Source organism: Dromiciops gliroides, chromosome 3 (assembly GCF_019393635.1).
Source record: "Dromiciops gliroides isolate mDroGli1 chromosome 3, mDroGli1.pri, whole genome shotgun sequence".
Lineage (NCBI taxonomy): Eukaryota > Metazoa > Chordata > Mammalia > Microbiotheria > Microbiotheriidae > Dromiciops > Dromiciops gliroides.
Window position 1 is genome coordinate 72,314,315 of NC_057863.1, and position 19,772 is coordinate 72,334,086.

Below are 19,772 nucleotides of genomic sequence, written 5' to 3' on the forward strand. Positions count from 1 at the left end.
TGGGTTGGGAGGCAGCCTCAGCCTCAGGAACTTTCACCTCATGGACTGTGTTGGGGTCAGATGGCTGGGTAGGAGAAGATTGAGAGACCTTCCATTGTTTAGGGATGCCAAGCACAGCTGTGCTGACCTAATGCATTCCAGGGGCTGTGGCTTCAGGGGAGAAAGAACTAGCATATGTTTGGTGAGTGTGGTAGCACAGGGATGGGGACCCTGCTGGTAGCAGAGTCCCTGGTTTTAGTTTTAAGGCAGAGAGGATAGTTGTACTTTGTAGCCACCAGAGGGACCACAGGGAGCAATAGTGTTTGCGGTACTCTGGTGGTCCTAGTTGTGATTTAGGCATGGAGAGGAGAACCCAAGGTACGACCCTGGGACAGATCTCAGAACATAACATTAAGAAATGCTGAAGATCCCACTTTTAGGTCTTTTGCCCAAAGAAATCATGGAAGGGGGAAAGGGACCCACATGTACAAAAATATTTATAGCTGCTCTTTACGTGGTAGCAAGGAATTGGAAGTTGAGGGGGTGCCCATCAATTGGGGAATGGCTGGACAAGATGTGGTATATGAATACAATGGAATACTATTGTGCTGTAAGAAATGATGAGCAGGAAGAGTTCAGAGAAACCTGGAGGGTCTTACGTGAGCTGATGATGAGTGAGATGAGCAGAACCAGAAGAACATTGTACACAGTATCATCAACATTGAGTGTTGACCTACTGTGATGGACTATATTCTTCTCACCAATGCAATGGTACAGAAGAGTTCCAGGGAACTCATGATAGAAGAGGATCTCCAAATCCAAGAAAAAAAAAGAAAGAAAGAACTGTGGAGTATAGATGCTGATTGAACCATATTATTTCTTTTGTTTTGGGTGCTGTTGTTTTTTTTTTTCTATTTTGAGGTTTTGCATCACTGCTCTGATTCTTTCTCTTGTAACAGGATTAATGCAGAAATAGGATTAATGTTATTATGTGTATATATATGTGTGTGTATATATATATCTATATGTATATGTATAGATATATATAGATATAACCTATATCAGATTACCTGCTGTCTAGGGGAGGGGGGAGGGAGGGAGGGAGAAAAATCTGAAATTGTAAAGCATGTATAAACAAAAGTTGAGAACTATCTTTACATGTAACGGAAAAAATAAAATATCTCAAAAAAAAAAAAAAGAAATGCTGAAGAAGAAGAAGAAGAAGAAGAAGAAGAAGAAGAAGAAGAAGAAGAAGAAGAAGAAGAAGAAGAAATACTAGAAGCTTGGGACACCATTCCCCATACGTCAGGACTAGAACTTGATTATGACTATAGCTGCTAAAAACAAAATGAAAATATAAAGGAGTAAGCAAAGGAGAAAGAATCTACCATAGATAGTTACTATGGGAATAGAGAAGATCTGAGTTCATATTCAGAGGAAGATAATGAAGCTAAAAAAAAAACCACTCCTTTTTCAATAAGAAGTGTCAAATTGTCCCAAGCCCCAAAAGAGTTCTTGAAAGAAATTAAAAAGGACTTTAAAAATCAAATAAGAGAAATTGAGGAAAACTTAGAAAAAAAAAGAAGAGCTATCCTAGAAAATCAAGAAAATAATGAAAGTCAACCAACTGGAAAAAAATCAAAAACATAAGTAAGAAAATAATTCCTTGAAAATTAGAATTTGGCAAAGGAAGGTTAATGAAGTTATAAGACACCAGGTAATAATAAAACAAAATCAAAAGAAAAAAATGGAATAGAATGTGAAACATCTCATCAGAAAAATTACTGATCTAGAGAATAGATTGAGGAGTTATAAAAATAGTCACACTACCTGAAAGGTACAATAAAAAAAAATCTTGATACAAAATTATAAGAAATTATCAAGACAAATTGCCCTAAAGTTCTAGAACAAGAAGGCAAAGCAGAAATTAAAACAAACCCACCAATCACCAACTGAAAGAGATTCCAGGAGGAAACTTACAAGAAATATCATAACCAAGTTTCAAAGCTCCCAGGTTAAAGAGAAAATATTGGAAACAAGAAGAAAAACAGGTTAATCATATATATGTGTGTATATGCATATAAGTACATAATGTATGTGTACATTATATATATATACATATATGCATACATATGACAAATAGAAGTTCATTTTATTGATTCCTTTGTAACTCCTGTCCTTTGGCTTAGATGAAAATGATGTTCATGTATAGTCTGCTTTCTTGACCACTTTCTGCATGTCTATATATTTTTCTCCCACACCTCAATTATGTGAGACAATAAGTTCTGCCTCCTTCCTCTTTCTTTTTTAGTGTATCCATTTTTCCATCTACCATTATATTCTTTCTTTTTTGGGGGGGCAGGGGGCAGGGCAATGAGGGTTAAGTGACATGCCCAGGGTCACATAGCTAGTGTCAAGTGTCTGAGGCTGGATTTGAACTCAGGTCTTCCTGAATCCAGGGCTGGTGCTTTATCCACTGAGCCACCTAGCTGCCCCCCTACCATTATATTCTGATAAAGCTTTGTCAAGAATTTTTATTTACAAGTGTAATCTTTCAAAAGATAGCTTCAACAAATTACATCTTGCATCCAAGAATGCAAATATAATTCATGCAGACTATTATTTGAGTTTCCTTAGAGACATTTCCTATGGTTTCCAAGATCCTGCAGTGAGAAATAAGAAAGACAAAATTTCAATGACTTCAGTGATACAATTTCATTCTATTCCCATGAAACCTCTCCACTAATCACACCAGTTTAATCACTACTCCCATGTTTCAGAGGGAGAATGTGGCATAGTTGAGAAAGTGCTAAATATAGTCAGGAAGACCTATATTCAAATCCTGCCTCAGACATTTACTAGCTTTGTGATCCTAAACAAATCAATGAATCTCTCAGCTTTGGTCTCCTTAGCCATTCAATGGGAAAGGCCCTAGAACCTACATCATAGTTGTGAGGATCACAGGGGATAATGGATATAAATCTTTGCAAACCTAAAAACCCTACATAAATGTGAGACCTTTCTTCATAACTCTGTCACCATTACTGTCCCTCCAATTACTTGGTATTATTATTTATATGGGTATGATTCATTTTCCCACAATAAAATAGAAGTTCCTTGAAGAGAATAGGTGTTTTAATTTTTGTATATGCATCTCAAGCATCTAGCATAGTTCAGGGCATATATTGGGCATTTAATAATGATAATGAAATGACTCCACTCAGTTTCATTCTCACCTCCAGGTTTTTGTTTATGTTGTTTCCCCTGGTTGGAAAACTCTTTCTGCCCCTTCATTTATCTAAGTCAGCCCAAGTCACATCTATTCCAGGGGTCCTTTCCCAACAATCCCAGCCCACAATGATTTCTTTCTTCATTGATGAGCCTCATTTTCCTCATCTGTAAAATAAAGGACTTGGAGTAGATGGCCTTTGAGGTTCCTTCCAGCCCTAAATCAATGATCCTAAGAGCTCTGGCACATGGTATAGAGGAAAGATGAGTGGGTGGAAGGTAGCAAGACCTGGTATGAAATCCCAGCTCTCCTTTTTACCTAATAAGCAGTGACATGACTGGGATGGAAGCCTAGGGAATATAACATTTTTGTTCAATTGTATACCACTCTTGGTGACCCCTCTTGGGGTTTTCTTGGCAAAGATGCTGGAGTGGTTTGCCATTTCCTTCTCTACCTCATTTTACAGATAAAGAGACTGAGGCAAGGGGCAGCTAGTTGGTGCAGTGGATAGAGCACCAGCCCTGGATTCAGGAGGACCTGAGTTCAAATCCGGCCTCAGACACTTAACACTGACTAGCTGTGTGACCCTGGGCAAGTCACTTAGCCCCAATTGCCTCACCAAAAAAAGAAAAGAAAGAAAAAAAAAGAAACTGAGGCAAATAGAATTAAATGAGTTTCCCAGAGTATCATAGATAGTAAGTATCTGAGGCCAGATTTGAACTCATGAAGATAAGTGTTCCTGGTTCCAAGACCATCTATCCACTGCACCACCAATTTGCCTGTAATATAATATACATCGTCACATATTTAAGAACACTCAGGCACAGACAAACAAAAAAAAATGGGGGCAACTAGATGGTACAGTGGTTAAAGCACCGGCCCTGGATTCAGGAGTACCTGAGTTCAAATCCGGCCTCAGACACTTGACACTTATTAGCTATGTGACCCTGGGCAAGTCACTTAACCCCCATTGCCTGCAAAAAAAAACCCAACAAAAAACCAACAAAACCCAAAACAAACAAAACAAACAAACAAACAAGAATATTCAGGCACACTCTAGAGTGGAGTTCAGGATCTCTGTAGTCATTATTAAAATATTTCGGATCTGTCTTCAATTTCAAAGGTAGGATCAGTAGCTGAAAGGGACCTTACAGGTCATGTGGTCTATTCATATCATTTGACAGATGAGGTCCAAGGTCCCAGAAATGGTAAGCAACCCAGGTCTTCCATTTTCAAACCCACTGTTTCTGACACTTCATCAGAATTTATTACCCATTAACTACATGCAAAACACTATGCTAAGCACTGGGGGAGATACAGGAGGTTATAAGTCTAGAAGAGGAACATGATACATGCAAACATAATCAGAGTTCAAAATAGTATGTGATTAATGAATAAGAGGTGTTAACAAAGTGCAGTGTGAGTTCCGTGGGGGAGGATTTAAGAAGGCTTCAAGGAAGTGCCATTTGACATGGACTTTAAAGGCAAGTAGTAACTTGACAATACAAGTAGGAAAGCAGTGAGTATCCAGTTTGGCTGGAGCATAAAGGATGGGGAACAGAGAAGTAGGTTAGGCAGGTAGGGTGGAACTAGATGGGGAGGACCCTTGAATTAGAGGACAAGGAGTTTTGAGCTTTATTTAATGAAGCAATATTGGAGGGTTTGGGGCAGTGACTTGACATGACCAGATCCTTAGCATTTTTGGTAAGGCTTAAAAAAATAAGCAAACAAAAAACTGACCCAAGGGCTATGTGTACTATGGTAGATTATTTCTATTTTGAACTCATTTCAGTTCTTTGCAAAAGGGTTTTTGTTGCCCCGTTGTTGGCTTTCAGCAAATTTTGGTACGTGCTAAGATACTATATGTATCCCAACAGGTCATCAACAGTCATGGGCAGTTTACTTTGTATATTTCTAACTCTAAAGAACATGAAAGAAGAAACATCAGTGGCATTTTAATTTTAAATAAGGGTAACTTCTGCTGCTGCTGCTGAATATGCCCTTAGAGAGGGCTTTGTTTTGTTTTTGCATGCAACCTGTTCAATCAATAACATGTATAGTGTTCCATTTTGACAATATTCAAAAACAGTTTTTCTAGCACACTTTGTAAAGCAAGATCCAAAAAGAAGGGTTCCTTCTAAATGGTGAGGGACTCGAGATACTCCTCTTTGCAAATACCAAAAGTCTGACTGTATTAAGTCACAAGGCAAATATAAGGCCTTCTCAATCAAGCAGTAACTATTAACTAAACAACTCCTATGTTCCAGTCACTGTTAGGCTCTTTGAATACAAAGATAAATATGAGATAGTCCCTGCTTTCATGGAGCTGACAATTTAGCCAGGCATATTCATATATAGTCATAAAAAAAAAAGATACAGGGGCATCTAGGTGGTGCTGTGGATAAAGCACCGGCCCTGGATTCAGGAGGACCTGAGTTCAAATCTGACCTCAGACACTTAATACTAGTTGTGTGACCCTGGGCAAGTCACTTAACCTTCATTGCCCTGGGAAAAAAAGAAGGAAAAAAAATACAAGGTGATATTAAGGGAAATGAGACTGTTAGTTGAGAGGGTAACAGTATCAAGAAAAATATAAAAAGTTTATGTAAAAGGTAGCATTTGAGTTTAGCCTTGAAGAAAACTAGGGATCTCAATGAGATCCATTATTTTTTTTAAAAGAGCCACCCAATAACTCCTGTAAGACAAATCAAATGCTGAAAATAATCAAGCCATTCACAGCAGATCATCTCACAATATTACTGTTATTTTGTATACAGTAGATTTCACTTTGCATCAGCTCCTGCAAGTCCTTCCGGGTCTTTCTGATAGTATCCTGCTCATCATTGTGTTTTTTTTTTTAATATAGTGAACTACATTTATATAGTACTTTTTAAAGAGATTTCCTTACAATGAACCCATGAGATTGATTATTGAAACAATAGTAATAGATAACTTTTATATAGTACCTAAAACTTGACAAAGAATTTTCTTCACAATAGCACAGTAAAGTAAGTACCATACTCTTGCCATCATCATCAATCAATCATCATCCATCAATCTTCATCATCTTCTTCATTCAAACCTCATCATCAATGACTCTTCCTCATCAATCAATCCTCATTAATTATTCCTCATCTTCCTTCAATCATCATTAATCAATCAATTCTTCATCATCAATCATCATCTTACATTACTCTTGCCTCTGCTTCAAAAATGCAATGATCCAAGACAACTCCAAAGGTGTTATGAAAAATGCAATCCATCCACAGAGAAAGAATTGATGGTATTTGAAGACAGATTGAAACATAATTTTTTTGTTAGTTATTTTATTGGAAATTTTTAAAAATGATGAGCAGGATGCTATCAGAAAAACCTGGAAAGACCTAAATGAACTGATGCAGAGTGAAATGTATGTACTGTATACAAAATAACAACAATAGTGTAAGATGATCTGCTGTGAATGACTTGATTATTTTCAGCAAAGCAATGCAATGATCTAAGATAACTCTGAAAGACTTATGAAAATTGCAGTCCATCTACAGAGAAAGAACTGATGGTATCTGAAAACAGGTTGAAGCATAATTTTTTTGATAGTTCCTTAATCGGAAGTTTTGGTTTTGTCTATTTTCTTTCACAACCTGGCTAATGTGGAGATGTTTTATGTGACTACTCATGTATAACTTATATTGAGTTACTTGAGTTTTTTGCAGGAGTGGAGGGAGGGAGGAAGAAAAGTTGGAACACAAAGTTTTTTTTTTTAAATGTTAAAAAATTTTGTTTTTACATGTAATTTGGAAAAATAAAATCCTAAATAAATAATTAAAAAGACAAATCAAATGGATGAAGACTACCTATTTTCTAGATTATGATATTCATTTGGATAGACAGTCTATTGAGGTAGTACATTAGTACATATACCTAGGATGGGCACTTCAGATTGACAATAAGTCAACACCAGAATTTAGGATGGGAAGAGAGCACAAAACCCTTTAAAGAATATCAATGTCCTTCAAATGGTGGTGTGTGGTTAGAAATCTTGGACCACTACCACCTTAGAGGATCCATTTTTCTGGTGATGCAAAGGGCAATGGAGAAACCTATGGTAAATGTGTATAGACTGTAGCACAGTGTACAGCAATGACATAGTTTTAAGAAGTGGTGTAAATTATATCTTTTAAGAGATATGTGATTAAAAAGGAAGGTGGGCTGGCCATCCAGCAAGAGCAAAGGATTAATAACATGATAGCTCAGGCATTGTTCTGGTGCCCAAAAAGTACATCAATACTGAAAAGGAAGGCTTCTGGCAAATTGGGTGGACACTCTGTGGAGGGTCTCTGGGGAAGTATGGACAAGAATCACACAAGATTAAAAGGCATAGATCTATACTAGTGGAAGGAACAGTGATAATGAATGGGGTCACAGATCTTTTGAAGCATTGGTGGATCCTGAAGGGAAACATCTGCATGCATATTGATAATCATTTCTCACATTTTTTGTCCTTCAAAACCACAGAAGCAAATATATCTTTGTACTCAGACGCTACGAGCTTTATTCTTTCACTGGCATCACTGTCAACAAGGAAATGGATAGCCTAAGAGAGAAAAACATATAGGTAACAAATTGAAGAATGATAATCACAGAATGATAAAACCAGTGGAAATGGCTTTCTCAAGGAGTCTAGCCATGAAAGGGGCAAGTGATATAAAATGATAATAAATGGGAATGATTTTATCATCAATAGTAATATCATCACCTTAAAATGTTTCATAGCTATAGAGATATGTCTATACTTATAATAGTAACAAAATCTGGAAAAAAATGCATAAACAAATCAAAAGATGACTTCATAGAATTTATTCTTATTATTTTAAAAAGTTAATATATACTTTTTTTTCCTATAAAGTCCTTTGTAATGGCATCTCTGTTTGGAATGCTTGTTCTTGTTGATAATAACAGTTTGGGCTGCTAAGCCCAGCCCAGCAACCTTGGAGCTGGGTGCCATTATCCCACTTTTAACATTGAGGAAAGGGGTGGGTGTACAAGTGAAGTGACTTATCCAGGGTCATACAACTAGTAAGTGCCTGAAGATGGATTTGAAATTCGGTCTTCTGACTCCAGGTACAGATCTCTGTCCACTGCACCACCCACAGCAGTGATGGGGGACGAAAAAGTTCAATTGCATAGGGCCAAGCACAGACAGATCCCAGTAGCACTCCCATAGAGACATCCATCCAAGCCCCAGAATGACTATGCCAACCACTCCGGAGTCCCTTCCTCTCTAGCCCCCCATCTCTGCTGCGGATCCATAAGGAGATCGTGAGAGACCTCGCCATAGGGTTTGGTAACCTCCCTGTAAACTGTCGATGTCACCATGGCCCTGGGCAAGCAGCCTGGTCTCAGAGGGAACTGAAGTTAGTCTAGCCGGGTCCGTTCTCCATAAAGCCCCGGGGAACCTTTGCGGATGTTCGTGGGGCCCCATTCTTTTTCAGAACAGCTCATTCTTTTGGCTCACTAAAACCTCGCCGTTACATATCTCAGGACGGTATCTATGTCCTCCACACAGCATTTTACAGCTGAGGAACCAGAGGCTAAGGGACTGGCTCAGGGTGTTGCAACCTGGAAGTGTCTACCGCGGGCTTCCTCACCCCAAGCGCAGAGGTGAATGCGAGGCCGCCGCTGCCCCCCTAGGGGTTCTCGGGAGGGGGACTGCGATGGGGGTGGCGGGAAGGCTGACTGGTGCGGGCCGCTATCAACGTTCCAGACCTGCCGGTGGCTTTCGGGCTGTATTCTCCTTCCCGTGGTGAAAAGGCCACATGGTTTCTCGAGATTGGGCCAAGCTTTTGTACGCACTTCTGCTCTTCCTGGGGACCTCGATTTCCTCATCTGCGAGATGGGGAGATAGTAGTTCAGCGGTGTCTCTAGGTCCGATTCTGGATCCGCTGCCCACAGTTCGGACTGAGGAGCTCTGGCCCCAGACCGGTTCTAGGTGGGGAGGAGGGGAAAGTTGGTTAGTGCTACTTTGCATACCCACAAGGCTGTGCGCCACAGCGCGAACTCTCCTGGGGAGAGCACCCTTCTCTTTGAGTTCCCCCTCGGCCTCCCTCGGAGGCAGAACCGTTGAAGTACATAGGGTGAGTGTTTCAGGGACCGAGCTTCTCCCCAGGAGTCCGGGAAGGGAGGGAAACTCCAGGGACAGTATTAGTCGCCATGAGCTAAAGTCTGGGTGTTGTAACTGGGCTGGGCGGGGCGGGAAGTTGAGCGTATACTCTGGTTTCTCTTCAGATCGTATAAATCTTTCGCCTTTTACTAAAGATTTCCGTGGAGAGGAACAATCACGAGTCTTTAACTAATTTTTCGAGGCCTCTCTTCGGTGAGGCTGATTTTGTTGTCAATAAAGAAAAGACAAACATGGTTTAATAAGCTTTTTTTTTTGAAAGTACACGTTTAGGGGTAGCTGGGTGGTGTAGTGGACAGAGCACTGGTGGTATGTCAATTCAAATCCAGCCTCAGACACATAACACTTACTAGCTGTGTGATCCTGGGCTAATCACTCAACCACAAAGAAATACCCGTATTACAGTGAAACTGGAAGAAAAATACATATTTAATAGGTCCAGTATGTGCTCTATCTAGTCAGGATGGGAGTCCTACCTCATTCACAGTTTTTTCAAGCTTCTCTGAGCAGTCTTGCTAATGCACATTCATATAGGGAACGCACGTGCTGAGAGCCCATGCAACCAAAGTTCCTATGTCAAACCAGTGGGTGGCTGCAAAGGAGGTGACAAAGTCCACAGAGCCGTCTTCCAAGGGGAGTTTTTTCAGCAGGGCCAACCCTAGACTAAGAAATAGGAAAGGAAATTGAGGTGGAGATTAATTTAACAAATATTTGGTAAACACTTAGTACATACAGGACTCCAAGGTAGGACCACTAGGAATACAAAGCCAAAAATATATTCAAGGAGCTCACCTTCTACTAAGGCAATACAACATGCACACAGATAAATATAAACCTACAGTAATTTGAGGAAGGAGAAAGCATCAACAATTACAAGATCGTGGAAATGATAGGAGGTATCAGTTGAGCTGAATTTTGAATGAAGGTAGGTATTCTTGAAATTTAGGAGGAAAGCAACTAGATGGCTGAGTGGACCTGGAGTCAGTTCAAATCCAGTTTCAGACACTTACTTGCTGTGTGACCCTGAGGAAGTCACTTAACCTCTGTTTGCCTCAATCTACTGGAGAAGGAAATGGCAGACTACTCCAGGATCTTTGTCAAGAAAACCCCATGGACAGCACTGACGTACTGTGGTCCACAGGGTCACAAAGAATTGGACATGACTAAATGGCTGAACACCAACAACAAGGTATTCTAAGAGAAAAAGGAGAGGAATGAGGGCATTCTAAACAGGGGGGCAGTCGTTACAAATGCACGGAAGTGGGAAATAGCATTAGGTTGACTAGGTCTTGGGAAGTGCTCTTCATATTTCACAGCATGCTCGTAACACCCCAGAATCACTGTCACTTTGGGATATTTACTTTTTGGAAGTCTATTCAAATCCTGCTCTTTTTCAAAAACCCATCTCTGTCAGGCCATGAAGTGTTCTCTGACCACACTATGCCATAGTGATCTCTCCCTCCCGGTGCTTACCTGGGCAGCTTATTTGGCACTTAATCAGGTATCTGATCATTGAGAGATCTCTTGGATTTGTATTGTTTATGGTACTTTCAGGTCTTCTCTTACCTGGTCTTTGGTGCTCCTTCATCCTGGCTCTATCTCTTCCTCCTTTCATCTACCAAATGTGCGTATTAACCAAGAAAGACTCCTCAGACCATTTTTCCCTCTGGCAGAGGCATAGTCACTCTTTTTTAAATGGTAGCATCCGTGGGGAAAGGTCTTGTTCACCCTCAGCATGGTCAGCATTTACTAAGCTGGGTGAGGAAAGGGCCACTTTCCCCATCTCCTTTAGGCCCTATGGTCCCAATAAATGGGTTTGGGACTTTGGTCTTGTTTCATTTGTCCTTTCCTAGTTCTAGTTACTGGGTTGAATCTTAGACTGAGAAGCTCAAGCTAGGGTGCACTTGGATCCTGGACCTCAGACTGGATGTTGCTGGCAGTGCTGTAGGGAAACCTTAAAATGCCAAGGTGATAAGGATACAAGACCAGGAGAGCTTTGGACTTGGAATTTAGTGGGGCTCATGAGATCTAAGAACTAAGCTAAGCTCACGATCCGCCGCCAACCGGCAGGCGGCGGGGGCCGGGGCTCCTGGGACGGCAACCCCTCTGTGGTCGAGAGGCCGACGAGCGCGGACGGCGGCTCGGAGCGCGGTGGCTTTCTCCTTTCGGCGTCTCCCAGCGTCCGGATCTCCCCGCGGGAAGGGGCCGCTGCGACGCTTCGGCTGAAATTAAAAATGGTTCAGCGTCTGACATCGCCATAGGTTGTCCTACAACACAGCTTCCAACAAAACTCGGCTGTCACGAACCCCAGGTAACAGAATTGTTTACCTTTATACTAAGAAAGTTGGAAAAGCACCAAAATCAACCTGTGGTGTGTGCCCAGAAAGACTTCGAGGTGTTCGTGCAGTGAGACCTAAAGTTCTTCTGAGGCTATCAAAGACCAAAAAGCATGTCAGCAGGGCTTATGGTGGCTCCATGTGTGCTAAATGTGTCCGTGACAGGATCAAGCGTGCTCTCCTGATTGAGGAACAGAAAATTGTTGTGAAGGTGTTGAAGGCACAGGCACAGAGTCAAAGAAGTAAAAAAAAAAAAGAAAGAAAGAAAAAGATTTTTTTTTAATAATAAAGAAAATTAAAATGTGAAAAAAAAAAAAGAACTAAGCTAAGCTATGGACCTAATTTCCCTCTTCTCAGAGACTAAGGTGATGGAGAGGGACGTTACGCAAGCCTGATGTTGGGAGAATATTTTTATGGTTCTTCTTCCTAAACATTTGAAGTAAATAGGTCTTTGTAAAAGTGAATCTATTTAGTGTTTAAATGGAACTAGGGTGGTAGAGACTCCTAATGTAGTGGGAATATAATCACTGGGAGCTTGAGACAATGGCAGAGAATAGACTTGTCCTCCCATCATTGGGGGGCTAGAGTGGTAGTCATCTTTTGTTTTGTTTTGTTTTTTTGTGGTGCAATGAGGGTTAAGTGACTTGCCCAAGGTCACACAGCTAGTAAGTGTCAAGTATCCAAGGTCGGATTTGAACTGAGGTCCTCCTGAATCCAGGGCCAGTGCTTTATTCACTGCACCACCTAGCTGCCCCGGTAGTCATCTTTTAAAAAAAAATACATTTTAATTGATATATTTTGGGGTTTTTACACAGTTTTCTCTATTATTTCTCCTTCTCCCCCTCCCTAGAGAGCCATCCTAAATAACAAATCATTTTTTTAGACACAAAAAAAAAAAGAAGAAGAAGAGGAAAAAGTGAGCATAATTGACCTGCGCATCAAAACTCTGAAAGTCTGTTGCAATGTGTAACACTTATAGACTTCCTGCCTTTGCAAAGAAGTGGGTTGGGAATGCCCTCTTATATCTTTTCTTTTTGTTTTTTTTTAACATGTCTGATTATGCAAAGTATTACCATATTTTTCATTCTGTACAAGAAAACTTGATTAAAAGAAAAAATGGGGGGCAGCCAGGTGGCACAGTGGATAAAGCACTGGCTCTGGATTCAGGAGGAAACGAGTTCAAATCCAGCCTCAGACACTTGACACTAGCTGTGTGACCTTGGGCAAGTCACTTAACCCTCATTGCCCTGCAAAAAAAAAAAGAAGAAAGAAAAAAAAAGGAAAAAGAAAGAAAGAAAAAAAAGGAAAGAAAGTGAAAAATAGCATGCTTCAGTCTGTTCCATCAATATCAGCTCTTTCTTTGGAGGTGCATAGTATGTTTCATCAATAGTCGCTTGGGATTGTCTTGGATCATTGTATTGTTGAAAAAAGTCAAGTCATTCACAGTTCTTCATCAGACAATATTGCTGTCTCTGTGCACATTGTTCTCTTGGTTCTGCTCACTTCACTATGCATTATTTCATACATGTCTTTCCAGGCCTTTCTGAAATCATCCTGCTTGTTATTTCTTATAGCACAATAATATTCCATAACCATCATATACCACAGTTTGTTTAGCCATTCCCCAATTGATGGGCATTCTTTTCATTTCCAATTCTTAGCCACCACAAAAGAGCTGCTATAAATATTTTTATACAAAAAAGTCTTTTTCTCTTTTGGGGGATGCCTTTGAGATATAAACCTATCATTGGTATTGCTGGGATATCTCTTCTTTAAGCCATCTTTGTTCTTTATGATTTTGTCAACATTCCATTTTGGTTGTGTGTGTATATGTGGAGGGGGTGTTCTTTTTGTTTATGTTGTTTTAGTTGTATTTAATATTTTCTTAGGTCTTCTTACATTATGTATGAAAAAATTTTTATGCTCCCCTGTATATTAACATTAATTATTTTTATAGTATTATAATCAATTTGTAGGGACCAATTTTTAATTGGGGAATGTTAGCTAAGTGGCTTGCTGCAATATTGGGGCAAGGAAGGAGACAGGCAGCCTCCCTCAAAACAGAACAGGATTTATTTTAACAAGAACGAACTTAAAAAAAAAACACCACAAACAGGATCAGTAGGATCAAGGGAAAGGAAATAAAATGGGGAAAGGGAAATTATAGAACCTGAAAAAATACCACTGCCCAGGAATCAGCTGAGAATACACAGCAGAGCTCCTGTCGCCTTCTAGCTTCCAGCTAGAATGGCAAATTCTTCTCCCCAATCCCAGAAAACCCCACACAGCCCCCAGTCAATTGGATGGCCGCTCTGACAGTCACATGACTGCCCTCACTAGGCTTCCAATCATTATAATTTTGCCAGGCCCATGTAGGCATCAGCGAGTAGTGATGATGTGAGGTGCCAGCGCCATGGCAATGGCTACAACCAGTGGGTGGAGCACTGTGCGGTTTGCGGAGCCCCAGGCCAGTGCACACCAAGGCATAAAAACCTCAAATAACAATTCTTTACAATTTACATACTGGGCAGCTAGGTGGCACAGTGGATAAAGGACCAGCCCTGGATTCAGGAGGACCTGGGTTCAAATCTGGCCTCAGACACTTGCCACTTACTAGCTGTGTGACCCTGGGCAAGTCACTTAACCCTCATTGCCCTGCCAAAAACAAACAAAAATACAAAACTAAGTAGGAATAAACAAATTATATACAAATTTGTTTAGCCATTCTCCCAGTTGATGAGCATTTACTTTGTTTTCAATACTTTGCCACCAAATGAAGAGCTACTATAAATATTTTTGTATATATTAAGATTGTTTTCTTATCAATGTCTTCTTTGGGGTATAAGTCTAATAATGAAATCTCTGTGTTAAAAGGTATGGACATCTTAGTCATTCTACTAACAAAATTCCAAATTGTTTTCCAAAATGGTTATACTAATTCACAGCTCCACCCACAATGTACCAATATCTTCTCACAATCCTTCCAGTATTGACTATTGCTATCTTTTGTCATCTTTGACATTTTTCAGGTTGTGAGGTTAAATGTCAGGGGTTTTTTTGTTTGTTTTATTTTGTTTTGCATTTCCCTTATTATATTTGTGATTTTGAATTATCTTGCTATTTATGATTCTATAATGTGGTTGTTACTAGTTTATAATTCTTTAAAAATTTATTTTTTGGTGGGACAATGAGGGTTAAGTGACTTGCCTAGGGTCACACAGCTAGTAAATGTCAAGTGTCTGAGGTTGGATTTGAACTCAGGTCCTCTTGATTCCAGGGCCAGTGCTTTATCCACTAAGCCACCTAGCTGCCCCCTACAATTCTTCTGAGAACTGTTCATATCCTTCAATTACTTATTTATTGACTTTTGGAAACATATATACACATATGTTAGTTGATTCTATATCTTCCATCCTAAACTCTTATCAGAAAAAAATATTGGTATAAGCCTAATTTCTTCCAGACTGAATTTTAGTTATTTCAGCAGTTTTCATGAGTTAGGGCACTATTTACTAAGTAATTTATGTTTTTCACTTTATTGAAGTGGGAAAACTGGATTATTTAGTTCCATTGTGTCTGATTCTCCCTTGTCTAGTCTGTTCTATTAATCTGCCTCTCTATTTCTTAACCAATGCAAGATGGTTTTAATGATTTCTGCTTTATCATATAGTTTGAGTTCAGGAAACACATTCCTCCTTCATTCCTACCTCTTTTAATTTACCTCTAGATATTTTGCTTTTCCAAGTAAGTTATATAATTATTTTACCAATTTCAGTGATGTATACCATTGGTAATTTGATCATTATAGCATTAAAAGTATAAATTAACTTTGGCAGTATTTTTATTTTTATTGTATTGCTACAACCCAACCATGAACACTGAATATTCCTTCATTTAAGATGTTCTTTATTTCTCTAAGGAACACTCTGTAATTAAATCTATACAAGACCTTTTTGTGCTTTGGTAGGTTGATCTCAAATACCTGGAATTTTATAGGTTTTTTGAAACTGGATTGGCTTTTGTGAGAATCAGAGCACTACCAACCTGCTGAGAAAGATATTGCAGGGAAGCTGGTCCATGAGGAGAAAGCATGAGGTGAACTCTGGAGGTTTCAAAGGTCAGATTGGTGTCAGGAAGTGGTGTCTGCTGCCTGTGGGTCATGTCAATCAGAGCTACCAGCCAATTAGCTTGGAGCTGTGTGTGTGTGGACAGCCCTGTTTCCTGTTTCACAGGAGGCTTCTGGAAGAAGCCAGGGAGAAGCAAGGGTCTTTTTGGTTCCAGACTTGGGGCTTGGTGGGAGGACAGATGCAGGCTCTTAGATAGCTAGACTAAAGCTGTTTTACATCTCTCTCTAACATCTCTTGCAAAACAGATCTTAATACAAATTGATACAGCTCAAATTCTACTTCCTCAATAACTAGACCATGAGGTAAAAGCTACCTCAAACCTTATGGTTCTGATCTTATTATCAAAATCAAAGTCTCATAGTTTACCTGAACCTTAACAAATTTATAACATGGCTGTTTATAGCTTTATCTAATTCTATATCTGACAAACATTATTAACAACAGGCCAAAGGGTTACCACTACCTTGATACATGCAAACCATATAACCTAAATGTTTCAAAACACCACAGAAGGCAAAACTTTAAAATCTTTCCATTTGACCTTATTTCTCAAAAAAAAAAATCACTCAATTGTTTAAGATCTAATCCTCACATAAAACTTCGGTTACAGAATACCTTTGTAAGAAGAAGGTGACCATAGAGGTGGTGCAGTGGATAAAGCCAGGCCCTGGATTCAGGAGGACCTCAGTTCAAGTCAGACACTTGACACTTACTAGCTGTGTGACCCTGGGCAAGTCACTTAACCCTCATTGCCTGGCCAGAAAACAAACAGCAACAACAAAAAAGAGTCAATATGACCCCACTCCACTCTTAGCCTTCAGAGAGAAGCAAATATGACTTGAAGTTTTTGGGGCAGATAGGTGGCATAGTGGATAGAGCACTGGCCCTGGAGTCAGGAGGACCTGAGTTCAAATCCGGCCCCAGACACTTGACACTTACTAGCTATGTGACCCTGGGCAAGTCACTTAACTCCAATTGCCTCACCAAAAAAAAAAATGTAATAAAGAATTTAGGATGACACTTAAGCAATTAATTTCAAAACAGTGCATGTCAAATAAGTTGTCCATAATAAACCATGTTTAGTATTACAGGACATGATTTACAGACAGATGTTATTTCCAGATTGCATAATAAACTAAAAGTTGACCTTTCCATAGGTGTAACAAAACATTCTATGAGTTATCCTGTACTTTTCTTGAAACAAACTTGAGATGTTTCTGATTCAGTTTTAAAATGCATAACTTAGACAGATGACAATGCTAAATGCTTATACACACTTTTTGTTTTTAAAATATTAAAAGGATTAGAATTTCTAGGTTAAATAGTTTTAATCTTATACCTTCATCTCACCCAGATATTACAGTGTTAACCTAAGGGATGAAGAGTCAATATTGTGTTCATGCTGATCACACGACATGATTATAGGAATTTGCCATAAAAGAAGAGGCACAAAGCTCTGAGGGAATAATCCTTCCCAAACTTCATGTCCACTCTAGGTAGAAGTTATATAGACAGTCAAATGCAGTGTGCCAGGCTTAGCATCAGCCAGGTGGGAGAGTTTACATTCCATATGTAATATCTGGGAAAACTGAGTCAGGAGATGCCTACCTCACCCTTTGCCAAAAAGTCGGTCTCCCAGACTTCCCCAAGATAACTCCACCTGCAGTGCATACATGTAAAAATTCCATAAGGTTGCTAGCATCATGGGTCATATGGCTTGACATTCCTTGATGGTCACAACTGGAGTCAGACTCAGAATAATAATAGTTAATAGTCTCATTATGTCTTAAATAGAAAGTTCCAGTAATCAGTACTGCAAGTGAACTCACTTTTTAAGGATCACATATCCTAGATAGCAAGCATTAACTATACTTGTACTTAAGTTAGATATATGCTTTTCATTCCTGAGTTAACACCAAACAAATGGAATTGCTTTAAGATGTTTAATAACAAACAACAAAAAGTGTTGTAATAAGTGTAATTAATCCCAAATTGAATACAGAGAAAAGACTAGAAAATGTTTCACATAATATTGTATAGTAAAACAGGTTCAGGTATTAACTATGTAAGCATAAACATTGGATACTGTCCTCAGAATTCCTTTAAACAATGGGAGCATCTTTAAAGTGATAACTAGTTTGCATGTGTTTCAACACATGTTCTAATTTCAATTAAATAACAACATAAGTAAACTCAGATTCTAAATTACTGTACAAAGCTGTGAGAAAGATATCCCTGTTTTGATCTGAATTTATTGGTATTAAGCAATAGTTAAATTGGTGCCTGAACTTATCATGTGTATCAGATATGTTAGTGAACAATAGTAACTTATGAGCTATCATATATCACCTTAATGGGCAAACTGAGTTATTGCAATAACAAACTTCCACTTTGTCTACTCTCGTAATAGAAATATGCCATGAGAATTATAAGCAGGACACACCAAACCTAAGAATGAAACTCAGGGGCAGCTAGGTGGCGCAGTGGTTAGAGCACCGGTCCTGGATTCAGGAGGACCTGAGTTCAAATCCGGCCTCAGACACTTAACACTTACTAGCTGTGTGACCCTGGGCAAGTCACTTAACCCCAACTGCCTCACTAAAAAAAAAAAAAAGAATGAAACTCAAATATTCAAATATTCAGGGTCCCAGAAAAGCTTTTTCCATCAATTAATAAAGTCTTACAAATCACAGTAGGCTTAGACATGACTGTTATCAACATCAAATTGTCATTGCACCAAATTAGCTTACAAATAAGATAGCAGGTTTTCTAAATCACACAACTGTTAACTCAGCAGAAAAAGGAGGGAATGGTGGAGATGAGAGAGAAGAAGAACCTAGGGCTTGAATAATGTATCCTGCCTACTGAGGAGAACACATTATTTATTCCTTTCACCCTCTTTGGCTCTGTGAGATTTAAAATTGACTATAAGAGCATTAAACTCCCCATTTAACTTTCCCCTTATATATCTCCCAGACCAGTAAGAAAAGAAGGCTGTGAGCTTTTAATCAGTGAGGGATTAGCCTTTATTGTTTAGACAACAAACAAGTGATACTGATTAAGGAAATAGGAAAGTAGAAATACAAATGAATAGTCTTAGATCTAAGCTTAGTCTATATTCTTTTATAAAACTCACTGAATCCCAAAACTGCCTGCCAGGCCGAGAACCAGAGTGAAACTCGTGGCGCCACCGCTAACCTGAGAAGCCAGAGTGTGAGTGAGACAGAGCGAACTTCCATTCTACCCTCCATTTTAAGTTGGAGTCCCATGCTTGGCCACGCTCTCCCAGGCAGCAGCAGGCGCACTGATGTTGGAGGTCTCCTCCCCAAAAGGGCGGTCCTTCAAAAGCCACTTTAGTAGCATGTGTTCAACTCTTAAATGATTAAGCTAAAACTTCTGGGTTTTTTTTTTTTTTTTACCACAGCTCTTTGTGGGTTCAGAATAGTCTTGGGTTATTCAAACGTCCTTTCCTTTATATTTAAAGATTTTTCTCCTGGTTGTTTGCAGATTTTTTTTTGATGGAATTGTTAAATTTAACCATTATGTGTCTTGGAGTTTGCAGCATAGAGTTCTCTTTTCTGGAGGTAATTTATTGATTTTTTGATTGGCACTTTGTTTTCTGTGTTTAGAAGTTCTGGATAGGGATTTTTTTTTGGGGGGGGAGGTATTTTTCCTTTATTAGGGTGTTCAGGTTTTTGACTTGTCACTTTTTTCTGGGAAACTTATACACAAGTTGTCTCTATGCATCCTGTCTTCAAGATCAATATGTTCTGCTTGTATGGTGAGCCTATTCTCTCTCTCTCTCTCTTTTTTTTTTGGTGAGGCAATTGGGGTTAAGTGACTTGCCTAGGGTCACACAGCTAGTAAGTGTTAAGTGTCTGAGGCCGGATTTGAACTCAGGTCCTCCTGACTCCAGGGCCGGTGCT

General features: G+C 39.4%; 1 protein-coding gene and 1 non-coding gene across 2 annotated transcripts; both read left to right on the forward strand.

The window, feature by feature from the left end:
• The first annotated feature begins 9,470 nt into the window (after positions 1-9,470).
• On the forward strand, positions 9,471-9,586 carry LOC122752030. The gene has a single exon (XR_006355836.1). It is a non-coding gene; the product is annotated as a U5 spliceosomal RNA (small nuclear RNA).
• Positions 9,587-11,639: 2,053 nt separating this feature from the next.
• Positions 11,640-12,028, forward strand: LOC122751523 (60S ribosomal protein L34-like; the record flags this gene model as incomplete). The annotated part of the gene is made up of 1 exon (XM_043998603.1): positions 11,640-12,028. A coding segment is annotated over one exon (363 nt), but the record flags the coding sequence as incomplete, so codon positions are not given.
• Positions 12,029-19,772: the final 7,744 nt, after the last annotated feature.